The sequence below is a fragment of the Plectropomus leopardus genome, chromosome 5, assembly GCF_008729295.1.
Source record: "Plectropomus leopardus isolate mb chromosome 5, YSFRI_Pleo_2.0, whole genome shotgun sequence".
Classification (NCBI taxonomy): domain Eukaryota; kingdom Metazoa; phylum Chordata; class Actinopteri; order Perciformes; family Serranidae; genus Plectropomus; species Plectropomus leopardus.
Window position 1 is genome coordinate 2,282,002 of NC_056467.1, and position 13,262 is coordinate 2,295,263.

A 13,262-nucleotide genomic window follows, 5' to 3' on the forward strand; every position below is an offset into this window, starting at 1 on the left:
GATCTTTTGGAGCGATTACAAAACTCACTCACACATCCAAACATGTAAACACTGGGCCCAGGATGAAAAATACTGGAATTCCCCTTTAAAACAGTGTGTCATCCCACTTCATCTCAAAGATGGCTAATAATGCATTTCCCAAAAACAGGGAACTAGTCTAGGACTTTATGGGTTTCACTATGCTCCCAAATCCCAAAATGAAGATTACTTTGTTAAGTCAACTGTCCAAAAAGCCAAAGGCCCTCCATTTACAACATACCAAACTGGAAAAAAACAAGGAATATTCTGTCAGTTGACAAATCAATAAATCATATAATTGTTTCGCCTCATATTTAACCTCTTATAAAGGTCATAATCAACATTGGCTAAAGATAACAGTTTAGTCAAAATGAGATCATTGACCAAACGCGTTAAAAACATCGGCGCTCTTACCCGTGTGGTGGTGGCGAACAGGTACTTGTCTCGGAGCTGGAAGCTGTCCACCTGCTCCAGAATCACTCTGCGGTTCTGTTCGCTCTGGAAGAAGTCGGTGCTGCTGAGTATAGTGGAGACTCCCTGGGGTTCGTGTCTCTGCACCAGCACGGTGGTGGGGGGGTCGTAGGGCTCCACGCCCCTGTGACGGGGGAGAAAAGAGCGGCGTGTGAGGGAGGAAGGGTGAAGATCGGAGAACATAAGAACCATTTTGTTAGACAAGAACTCCTGAAATAACATAAATACAGCCTTTATGGATGCCAAAACATAACTTCATAAATCCCATAAATTCTGTCGCATCTCCTGTCTTTATGGGCCTGCAGTTTATATGTCTCATCACCAAAGTGATTCTCTGCAGCTGTCTCAATTCAGGATAAATATTGCTGTCCTCTGTCTTGGTCTTGTCTTTTTATTGAGGTTATGACTGGGAGATAATTCAATACCAGGGGTCGACAGATTGGGGCCAATATTTGGCATATTTGCCGATTTTATTTCAATGATCGCCAATAAAATTAATTAATTAATCCTTGAGTCCACTTAAATGCTTAAGAACTTCGCTCATGGTGTTCTTGAGATATTTCGTTCACGAGGTCGTGACATACAACATCGCAGGGACCTTTGACCTGTGACCACCAAAATCTAATCAGCTCATATTTGAGTCCAAGCAGATTTTGTGTTAAATCTGAAGACCTATGGCGTTCTTGAGATATCGTGTTCGCGAAAATAGGAAGACGGATGGATGGACGGACTGACCAGCAACCTCAAAACATAATGACATCTGCCTCGACTATGGCGGCGCAGAGGCATGAGTCAATGGTACAAGCCTGTACATAAAAACTTTAAGGTAAACTGTGTCTACCATTGTCCATTTTGGCAAGAAACATCCAGTCATGGAGTTCAAAATTCTGTTTTGTTGTCGAGTCACAGCAATCACAAGCTGAAGAAGACAGTGTTGAGAGCACTAAAAACACAATATGCTGCGAAAAATCAATCTGCTTTAAATTTGGGTCACTAGTTGATTTAGTAACCATGGAGCTGTGTTTTGTTCTCAACTGCAATCACGCAGCCTTTTGAATTCTACCATTTACCTCTCCCTCCGCTCCTCACAAAGTCCCATGTGTTTTTTTAATGCAGTGCCTTTGTCTAAACGCCCACTAAGGGTCAAAATGTGGGTCCTTTTCTGCATTTTTAATCCATCTATACCAAAGTGGTTCGACCCAGCCTTCTGATGGAGAGACAAATTGGGCGTAACTGCCATCCTTGGAGCTCTTTTCTCCCAGCAGCAGGTCTAAAATGGCCCAGTTATCAAGTTTCAAAGTCAAATCCAGTCAAAAACTTTTGATGTTATTGATATTTCCCAACGGCCACGCGCTGGGTTCAGTGGTTAGCAGTGTCACCTCACAGCAATCACACCGCTGTTCTTTCAGTGTTTGCATTGACACTCTGTGGTACGTTTCCTCACAAATTTGTATTTTTCTTTAAGGGAATTTGAACTTAAGACTAAAAACTAAACACAGCTGAAAATGTCTTTGTCTTTTTGTCATCCAATGATATCTAGCATATCCTCCTGTCTTCCTTTTAACGTCTCATTTAAGATTTAAGCGTGGAGATCTTTAATCAACGTCTTCAGAGGTGACGGTCCGAATAATGTGTACTAAATTCTCCATCTGGTCTGATGCTACTGATATGCATAATTGTCTTTCTTGGCTTCGTGTTGAGAAAACACTTTCTGTAAACTTACTTCTATATTTCCATAAAGTGATTCAGACTCAAACACATCTTATTTAACAGGATAATTTATTGTTCTGACACTCTAGAAGAGCCAGCAGAGGGCAGGTGATCCTGTCCTGTCCAAAACCAAATTATTTAAAAGAAACTGTCTATTACAGGTTTAATGCACCATGGAACAGTCTCCCACATAATATAACTTCAATCGGGGGAAAAGTCGGTTTTAAAAAGAAATAAAGTTCTTACACATACATGAATTAATAAGGTTTTTGTTGTTTTGGTTGTTTTTTTTTTTATTTGTTTGTTTTCGTCATGATTGCAAATGGTTATAGTTGTTTTTTTTGTCTAGTTTAGACCGACGATGTTTCTGACACAATGTATTTTCCTCTTTGAGCAGCTGTGGTGTGTTGATTGGTTTTTGGGCATTTATTTTTTCAGCCATTTTTTTTTTTTGATTGATTATTTTATGATGACTTTTCAGTAAGATAGTTAAGAACAAGACTTGATTTTGTTTTTTTATTTAAACTGGTTAATTCATTGGTGAATTAATGTTAATTATCTTTTGGTTGCTATTGTTAAAGCAGTTGTATTTTTGTATTATTATTATTATTATTTACTGATTTTATTTATGTAATTGATTCGTATTATTATAAATTTTTATTACTGTTATGTTGTCTTGGAACCCAGTAAGACTATCTTGTTGCCTCGGCATCAGCTAAAGCAGATCCTTATAATAAATAAAATAAAAACAAAAATAAACCTCAAACAACTGAAATATTCTGGATGTAACTGAGCTGTTTCTTAGGCTTTCCACCCTGACAAAGAATCCTTGTCATTTTTTCGCTACAAACAATGGCAACATTTCAAAATAATAAATGTCAGCACATAAAAACAGACATCGACATGTTCCAAAACAAAAATATCCGTCAGCGGGTCAACCTTGAAAAACAGCGTGGTCAAACTATTTGTGGCCACAAGTGACGGCAAGGGTGCTCCAAAACCGTGGCACGGAGAGTCAGCCAGGATGAATGGAGGAGGTTCACAGGGTCTTATCGTCTGCCTTCCAAATCAGCGTGTTTCCCTCCAGAGTCTCGAGAGCTAAACAGAGAGCGCAGTGTCTCGGCTCGGCTCTGCCTCTGTGGCATCCTTTCAAAGGTCCCTGTTCAACGGATGGACGCTGTCTGGGCTGAGAGTGTGGAGGGCTATTCACAGTCTGTCTCTGCGCCTTCATTGAATTCATCTCTGCCCTTTCTAAACGCTTCCTAAACGCCCGTCCTCCCCTGTTTTGGCAGCTTCTCATTTCTGACAGTTCTGTTTTTCATTCGATTGGGATTTCCCTGAAATGTTTTTGAAGGAAAAAAACACCCTTTTTGGACAGAAATGTCCACATTCAAGTTTCCAATAAATGGGACTATTTTTAGGCCAAATATTAACGGCTTCTCCAAAATGAAAGAAAAAAGATATATAAGTCATAATAACTGAGGTGAACAGTTCTTAATTAAAGTTTTTATTTATCAATCATCTATTTTATCAATAAGGTTGTCACTGTTCAAATTTGATTCAATAAATACAAATTCAAATTATTTTAAACACAACCCAAAAAGTGTGATCCTGAACTGTTTACAGAATTCAAAAAGGTGCTGTCCAGAGAAAACATCTTTGGAAAAGGTAACTTTGGAAAATCAGAGAGTAACATCATGAGGCAAAGTCACAGAGTATCGTCACAAGGTAAGGTCATGAGATAATGGCACTAAGGAGGGTCGCGAGGTAAGGTCAGTAAGTAAAATCAGAAAGTAACGTCTCAAGCAAAGTAACAAGATAACAACACGTGGTAAAATCACAAGGTAACATCACAAGGTAACATCACAAGATAACGGCACAAGGTAACATCACAAGGTAACGACACAAGGTAACGACACAAGGTAACGACACAAGGTAACGACACAAGGTAACGTCACAAGGTAACGACACAAGGTAACGTCACAAGGTAAGGACACAAGGTAACGTCACAAGGTAACGTCACAACTAAAGTTACAAGGTAACGTCAAAGTAAAGTAATGTACAAGGTAGCGTCACAAGGTAGCATCACGATATAACGTCACGAGGTAGCGTGACGAGGTAGCGTCACGAGATAACGTCACGAGGCAGCGTCACGAGGCAGCGTCAAGAGGCAGCGTCACGAGGTAGCGTCACGAGTTAGCGTCACGAGTTAGCGTAACGAGGTAGCGTCAACGTGATAAGTAGCATTACATGGTAATCACAAGGTAACATCAGTAAGTAAGTCAGAGAGTAACTTCGCAAGCTAAGGTCACAATGTAACGTCTTAAAGCAATGTGATAAGGCAACGTCACAAGCTAGCGTCACATAACGATGTTACAAGCTAACGTCACAGTAAGACATGATGCATTTTGCAAAGTAAGAAGACAGCCTCATCTTTAGCCTCATCTTTAGCTGATGGTTTGGTGTCACAGTTATCTGTTAAGCATTGCTTTCTAGTTTTCTCAAAAAACTGCGTTATTTTAAATAACAATAATTACCTGGTTAACTTATAAGACAACATACACAGAGCAGATCAAAGTGACAATCAGCCGTTTGCACTAATAATCTGGAGACTAGATTTAATTAGATCAATACAGACTAAACCTTTTCCCCCAAATTTGTACAGAAAGTCAAACTTTTGATTAAAAAAACCACAGCCCTTACAGTCAACTTGTCATTTCTTCTGTTTCACGAAACAAGAAAAACCTACAAAAGGCAATTTTGTCTTGCTTAGGTGTATTTACTCTTTTCTTCTCTTGAGCCCTGACATTTCATCCTTCCATTTTCATGTGTTTTCTTGTTAACCTTTCCCCTCTGCTCCATCTTTTCCCTCTGTTCCCTTTGTTTCTTTCAATGCATTTAAAATCACTCTGTCTGCAGGATTTGTATCATTGTCTGTAATCCATATGGAAAAAGAGATTGTACTTCTCATTGTATGCACAGAGGATTTCACTCAGTCTGTCTCCGAGCAGAGAGATCAGGGGATTAGGAGTTGGGTGGGGGACCGCCCAATCAGATTGGGTTGGTTTTAAATGCATCCAGAAGCAGACTGAGAGTCAGGCTTCAGTCTCTTTGGCTTTCGACGCCTTCAGGGAGATCTGCATAACAACAGTAGTGCCCCTTACTAAAGCCAGAACAAATCGGATTAGATCCAAATTGGATGGAGCCACAGGGGGTAGTTTAAGACCAATCTTTATTTGCGCTGGCTTTGTCCTCAGATAATTTGCAGTTACTCTTCGCTGGTGTACCACTGCATTGGTGTAGCTTTAACATACTTTATCAAAACTTACAGGATGACAAAACTAAAAATGCTGTGAAAAGGGATCACAGTTGAGCTGCAGTAAGTGTACTTGGTAGATGAAGAACATCTGAAGTACACAGTTAAGTTTTGTTGCTAAAATGCTCAACAGGCTGGCCAAAAAGACTAAATTTCATAACCTGATGCATCATTAGTCAATGCAAAGGGACAAGCAGACACCAAATAGCAAATTGAAAGGAAGATGCGTTCACACAAGTTTGAATTTTGGCACAAAATCAAAGCTCCTGAAGCTTCATGACGTCAATTTGTAAATGCACAGAGACTTTAAAAAGAGCCATTGCCTTGCATTAAATGTGCTGTGAGCTAAAGACTTTATTTTTGGTTATTGGGGTTGTGGACATGGTCAAGAATGACTTAGTTTCACTCAATTTTACTTTATCTCATAATGGATATTGTCTGTCAGGCAGATGATGGGGAGGACAAATATATAAAGAGAACAAATATATCTGCTGAGGTAATAAACGAGTGTTCTTGCAAGTGATACTATAAGTAAAACTTTTGCTATTATATAATCTACCTTGTACCTTGTATACCTTATATTATAGCCATATTTTCGAATGTTTTGATAGCAGTTCGGCACGCTGAACTGCTAATTCTGTCAAACACACCATGATCAACTGCACCACACCACAGACTGTAGGTGGATCGTAGCTGCTGCTGCAGGAGTGTGAGCTCTGTGCCAGGGACAACTGTGAAAGTCCACAGAGTGACAGGGCTAACTGTCAGCATTACACGGCTAACAACATCTAATGGCTATTATTTAATCTAACAACAGAGTCAAGCTGTTTCGGTGTTGGTGTGAGTTTGTTCGGACCGTTTATCAGCTTCGTGTTGGATGTTAGCCACTGCTGCTGTGTTAGCTTGTACTTAGAATTAAACTGTTTTCATTGTTTACTTGTAAAATGACAATTGCTTTCTTTGTTTTGAAACCAGCTGGAATTTAAGTTGCGTCCCCTTCTTACTAATAAGAAAACCTGCTTTCAGGACTTTTTCTTAAACTGTTGGCTTGAAATAAAAAAGTTCAAATGTTTCTTTCATGATTACACCAGCTAATTTCTCTTTTTCAAATAATATCCTTTTAATGCTTACACTAAAAATGATACTACATTTTAATTATTTGACCTCAAATGACACCATTGCTCTAAGTAATTAAAATGTAACCACGATTCAGAAGTAGGGCATTTTGATCAATTTACAGTGTTTGCACACAATTTTCAAATTCATCAGATTAATCCTCAGATTTTAAATATCTAGTATGTTCTGTTTACTGTAACTGAGATGATCTGTTTTTATTACAGACACGCATAAACATCGGAATATGAGCTTCAGTCAACAAAGTTTGCCCTAAATACCTTTTGTAAGAATAAGGAAGTGTTGTTATCAACACTGATGTTCTCGTATATAAAAAAAAAGCTTCCTGTGTTTTCCACTGTATCAGTATTCAAGTGCCTTTCAATTCGACAATATACTGAACATGATCTAGGCAAGGTGTGTCGGAGGGTGTGCGCAGGCTCACTGTGCGTGTTATCTTTATATCAGTGACAGAATACCGTCAACACAAAAAAGTAATTTAGCTTGGGTGCCGCAGCGGGGGCAACCAGCAGCTACATGTGAGCTGTCTAAAAACGCTTCCATCTCGCTCGGACCGGAGGAGACGCAGAGAAAAAAAGGAGGACAAATTGATTCAGCTGAATACTCATTAATCATCACGCAGACATCAGAGTGGTCTGACAGAAGGAGTGTTGTTCAGTGCTGTTTCCTCATTTCCCCTCAGCGCTTGTTTTTTACAGTCTTGAGCGCTGCCTTGTACGCCGACTGCTTTCATTTAGATTTAAAGTAACAGACGCAGACTGCTGAAGCTCTGGCATGGAAAAAGGGATATGCAATCACTGATCCCATTGTCAGGCTGTTGGAAACGGTCCAGTTCAAAAGGCTTTCAATGCCAGACCTCTTCTACACCAACGCTATTAATTAATTAGCTTTTGTCAAACGGGGTTAAAGGAGACTATAAATCAGCTATTTTGATTAAAGGCAGGAGTAATCTCTTCCATGTTCTGAGGCAAATGCTATTGGTCTATTTATGTTGGAAGACAACTCAATCCAGAGCTGACAAACCAGGTTTGACTGCAGTGAGTCATGTAGTGTTTTGTAAAGAGTAAATAATCCACAGAACAAGTAGTTAATCCACAAATCTTAACAATGATCAGCCCCATGAGGACAAAGAGCTGCACTGTTAACATTTTACACAGTCATACTTGTATTTACGTTCACATTTTTAAGCAGAACGTAAATATTGGATGACTCAAACTGCGTTTTGTCATGTTTCCAAAAGTACCATTTGTCCTGCCTGAACTCTTTATTATAATGAGTAACGCCAATTTGGAGCCAAATGTATTCATTCTCAAAAGACAGTGTGGAGGGGTCAAAACTAATGCTTAGAGAAATCTTCCTCAGTCTTCAGATAAAAGCAGTGTTCATTCAGCCCTGCCTGTCAGCGGGCTATCTGTCTGAGTGACGAGATGTAGCATCAACCAACCAGCGTAGGGCGCTGGACAACAGTAAACATTTAATAATCACCTGAAGGGCCCTGACAAACCACGCTGACTTCAAACAACTGCCAAAAATAAAGACGTGTCACCTCGTGTCACCTTCACTTCAAAAGATGCACTTAAAGGCAACAGAGACAACACGACAATGGCCAGAAAGGCCACCTCCCACCTCCATATATATGTGTGTGTGTGTGTGTGTGTGTGTGTGTGTGTGTGTGTGTGTGTTTGTATGTTGAAATGTCCTCTAAACTACTAAAATATAAAATTATTACATGACCTACAGTTAAAAAAAAAGTAGCTGCTGCCATAAAATAAAGTCACATAAACTTATAATAGTTTAATAAAATACTGTTATAATGAAAAATAAAGTATAAAGTTAAATAAAGAACTAAGTACTATCATAGTTTAGTTAAGTTTAGTTATAATTAAACAACTCAAAGCAGAACCGATGGTGCTTTTATTTTGAAGGACCCGGCTCATCTCTTTTTGCTGCAGACTTAAAGCTTCCTGTCAACAGCTGGATGTTAGCAGAGAGTTAAACTAACACACGCCTCTTCTGCTCACTCTACGGCAACTGCCACACATTAAGTTTGACTGTTACTGGGGAGCTATTTACCTTGATGACTTACTCACTGTAAGCTGGAAACAAACCAACAGCTCTCCAGTTCATATATTAATAATATCTGTAAACAGCAGTGGTGCTCCATGGTCGCAAAATGTGAATAAACAGTCACAGTCTGGAGCTCTGCAAAAGCCCTGTTTTGTGTGTGTGTCTGTGAGAGGCAAAGAGCTATAGAGGAGAGAGAAGGAACCCAAACGCGGGTGGCTTATAAAAACAACGTGACAATTTGTACTCGTTCACGATATAGTCACTTTATATATCGCACGTGGAACAAACCTCAATAACTTGAGTACACACCCCTAATCTGAAGCTGCTCGCTGATCATATAGACTAATTTTTTCATAAGATTTTTTTTAAAACGTGGCTACACAGTTCTCCAACAGGTAAAAATTATACAAAAATGTGTGGAAAAAAACAGCTTCCAAACCCTGTATCCTGCAAAAACTGATCAGGCCGGCCTATGTGACGCCTGATGTATTTGGGCCATTACACACACCCGTCTGCACTTCTGCTGATGAGGTGTGAGATGGTGAGAAGCCTTCACTCCAGGGCTTCAGTGTAGGGAAAAACTGATTGATGTCAGGCTTTGACATTTATTTTCATAGTGATGCACAGATTAAATTTAAACAGCACACAGAGGAGTTCTCACTGTGTTCCAACATCTTCTGGATCACCTTTGATCTCCTGTGCTGCCAAAGCCGAGCGAGTTTGTTTCTACTCGACTTCTGTGCTGCTGCTCAAGAGCTACAGGAGAAGAACTGGAGGGCAGAATCAGGTCTTGTATAAAATACAATTTATTTTTAATCCAGTTCACCGTGAAGGCCGCCTGCATGGTAGGTTAAACAAAAAAAATACTTGACCTGAATTTTCTTATTCAGTGATGAAATCCTACATTACCACTGTATGCGCTGCAGAGATATTTAACATTTTCTTTTTTCTCTGTGCTCTTCTGACAGCATTTGTTTGATACCGTGGCGTATATTACAAAAAACGCGTTTGATAAACATAATGATCAACTTGGGCAAGAAATGTCCTGCAAACTGCAAAAAAATAGTAAAAGGTCAAATATCAAATAAAGGCAAAAAGGCTAAAAAAATAATATTAAAAAGAAAAAACAAGGACATTATCTGAAAATTAGCTAAGGGGATTATTAGATATTAGCCTATCAAAAAACAAGATAAAAATGTCCAGAAACTGTATTTATAATTATCTTAATAAAAATTTTGTTACAGGAAAAAAATACATATTTTCAGGTAATTGTCTTGTAACTTTTTACTAATTTCTAGCTATTTTTTTGAGCCATTTCTTGTGAAGTTGCTTGTAGCTCTCCAGTGTTTCAAGCCAGTTTGCTCCAGTTTTAAAGGGTTAATCTAGTGAATAGTTGTATTAGTACTGTTGTGTCTAAACATTAAAGCTTCTCAAATAAGATTTTGGCAATAACGCGGTAGTCTAATGGAAAAAATACAGGAATAGAAATAGTAGAATAGAAACAGTATTTCTGTGGTTTCTTGAGACGGTGTTTCATTGATTCTCACGCTCAGCAGAACACTCATGGCGATAACTGCAGATCTGACAAACGTGCTTTCCAAAAAGAAAAATGTTATCATTAACCCCATTATTGCTGTAGCAACAGTCATCTCAGATCATAAAGTATGCATCACATACGTGGTAGTCATGCCACTGTTAACAGCTCACACACACACCCACACACACACACACACACACACACAGAAAGAAACTGACAAAGTGAAAGTAAACACGAACCACAGCAGCCTTCAGGTCGAGTCCTGTTCAGTAACTCAAACAATGAACCCTTTTACTCGCCCTTCCCAAAAGATAAACACAGTCTATACCCGCTGTAAATATGAGCCTTGCTGACGGTACTCTCATCTGTGTACCATTAATGGAAAATAAAGCGAATAAAACTGCCCTGGTTTGTATTTTCAAGGTTTCTCTCGGCGCAAACAACACGTAGTTCCCACCGAGCAATCTGATTGGTCGACACAACATTTAAAACGTGCTCAAATATGCACGACAGCACACCTTCCTCATCACTAAGAAAATTAATTTCCCTTTTTTAATCACTGCACTCTAAGAAATCATGTTTTTCATGACATTTCAGGGAGGGGACGAGGGGTATTTTAGGATAATATTGACGGAGATCAACATCTCTTCATCAAAAAGTAAAATTTCTGTATTGTAAATAACAGCTGACCAAATGAAAAGTAACAAACCGACTCACTCATGGTGTAAAATATAAACTGACACAAAGATGACAATAACCAGCATAAACCGCCATATTCTGAACAGACACATTAGAAACTCTGACAAAAAGTGACATTCGTATGAACATAAAACAGCAGATCGTTTTCCAGTTATTAGTCAGACTTTTGTATTTCCATGGAAACGGAGATAGCAGTCGCAAAAAGCTTTTTTTATTTTGAGAGCTAATTGTCCCAGAAAATGAATTAATTTAATTTTGATATTTTTTATTTTGTTGGTAATTGATCTTGTTTTTTAATTGCCAATGGGTGAACAGATTATAATGTAACTTAAAACTGACATCTTGCTGATTTTTATACTTTTGTTAAAATATCTTGTTGTTAAGTTTGTCTGTAAGTCAGAAAGCTTTTAAGAGAAAGATCACAGTCTGAGTTAAAATAAAAACATTTTTTCCAGAAAGCATTTTCTATCAGAATGAACCAGTTTTAATTATTTGAAATTATTTAAATGTTTTTATCTTTTTTGGCCAAAAGCAAAAGAAATGGCAGCTTCATCTGTAATCGACTGTGTTAAAAAAGCATTTAATATCAGCTCATTATCGAACGTCGGCTCCTACATCGACTCAAATCAAAAACGTACTGTGGCAAACTTTGTAATATTGGCAAATATCATATTGTTGTCCAAAATATCGATATAATTTTCGTGATGAAATCACTGATTTACACCCATAGTATCTGGGCCATTTTGGACAAGGAGTTTTGGGAATTATCGTCTCCCGAAACTGCTGAATTATTGTAAAAGACATTGAGTATTTGCTAGAAAAAATTTTTTTTAGAGGTACTGACCGAACTGGTATTTTCTGGAAGGCTGTATTTACTCATTCCTGTGTATACTGCATCACTGAAGGCTGCACACAGTGGAGGATATTTGTCACATTGAGTACATACACCCTTCACTGCATACTGTACTTGTCGTGAGCCGAGACAGCGGTTGTCTTACCAAAAGTAGGTCTTCACGTGCTCTTGGATCAACACCCATGTCTCCCCAAAGTCGTCTGATTTCCACAGCTACAAGAGGGGAGAGACACGGTGTAAGGAGAGGGAGGAGGAGGAGGGGGAGAAGGAGAAGAAGTAGAAGAAGAAGAAGAGGGGGATGGTGCACTGTAAAAATGTAGGTCACGCTCATTCCTTCGTTTTGGCTCTTGCACATGTCACAAGGAGAACACTGGAGAGCCGTTTTCCACTATTGTGCTTGAACTCGAGACGAGAAAACCAAAAACGCTTCCATGCACACAAAAAAAACCCCAAAGCAACCAACAGCCTCCTCTCTGGATCATTATTGTACATGAAGTACTTTATTACACGAGTGTGGAACATTTGATAGCAGCTCAGGAGGTGCAACAAATCTTCAACTCAAGATTTTCCAACTTGTCAAAACTGTTGGGAAATAAGCCAGTGGAAACGAGAACCTGAACAGGAATCAACTTATTCTACCATACTCACATACCATAATCTTATGTAAACGGAGCAAAAATTTAAATGCAGCACATCTGTTTTTGCTCCCATTTTTCACAGGTTTAAGTTAAAGATCTAAGACTTTTTTTAATGCAGCCGACAGATATATTTCTCTCAAATTATGGGCACAAATTTGTTAAAATCTGTCAGTGAGCACTTGCACACACTGCACAAGTTTCAACATCATCATTTATGATGTGTGCACGTTGTGTGCAGGTGTATACACATATACACAATATATTTATTAAATATGAATATGCATGTGTGTATATGCAAGTGTACGAATATTTGTTCGTGATGGAGCTCACGAATTAACTGACAAGCTGAGAAGGTGTAAGAAACAATAAGTTTATGCTTCCTCATCCTTTTCGAGCCTGTAAGTTGGGATTTCTTGTTGCTTGTTTGAATCGTATTGGTTGTCATCAGTTTTTGCTTTTTCCTTTTTTATTTTTCTGTTTGTTTGTTTTACAAGTTCGAAATGAATGAATATCTATCTTTCTATTTAAAGCCTCGGAAAACACACTGACGGCGAACCCTCATTTTTAACAGTGCCGAGGTGCACACAACAGACAATTATTAAACAGGAAAATACAAGGCTTTTACAATGAAAATAAAAACTAAAAATAAACAAACAAATCTAAAAACAATGGCAGTTACAATCACACACAAAGTTTGAAAGATGTTAAAAGTTTTGCCATTGGCATGCTGACAGCAGGAAAGTCCAACCGAGCTGCCGCCTGCTAACTTGATGTACTTTTCACAACTATAAGAAATGCCTAATGTCGTTTTCCTGAATT

The 13,262-nt window shown here is 38.6% G+C and overlaps 1 protein-coding gene across 1 annotated transcript in view; it reads right to left on the reverse strand.

Moving 5' to 3' along the window:
* The window catches only part of LOC121943368 (sortilin-related receptor-like), an 84,770-nt gene that overhangs the window by 41,403 nt on the left and 30,105 nt on the right, over nucleotides 1-13,262 (reverse strand). The window contains exons 5-6 of the mRNA XM_042486891.1: nucleotides 11,951-12,018; nucleotides 433-613 (exon numbers count right to left, since the gene is read on the reverse strand). Of these exons, the coding sequence (XP_042342825.1) occupies nucleotides 433-613; nucleotides 11,951-12,018 (249 nt within the window). The remainder of the gene's footprint in view (nucleotides 1-432; nucleotides 614-11,950; nucleotides 12,019-13,262) is intronic.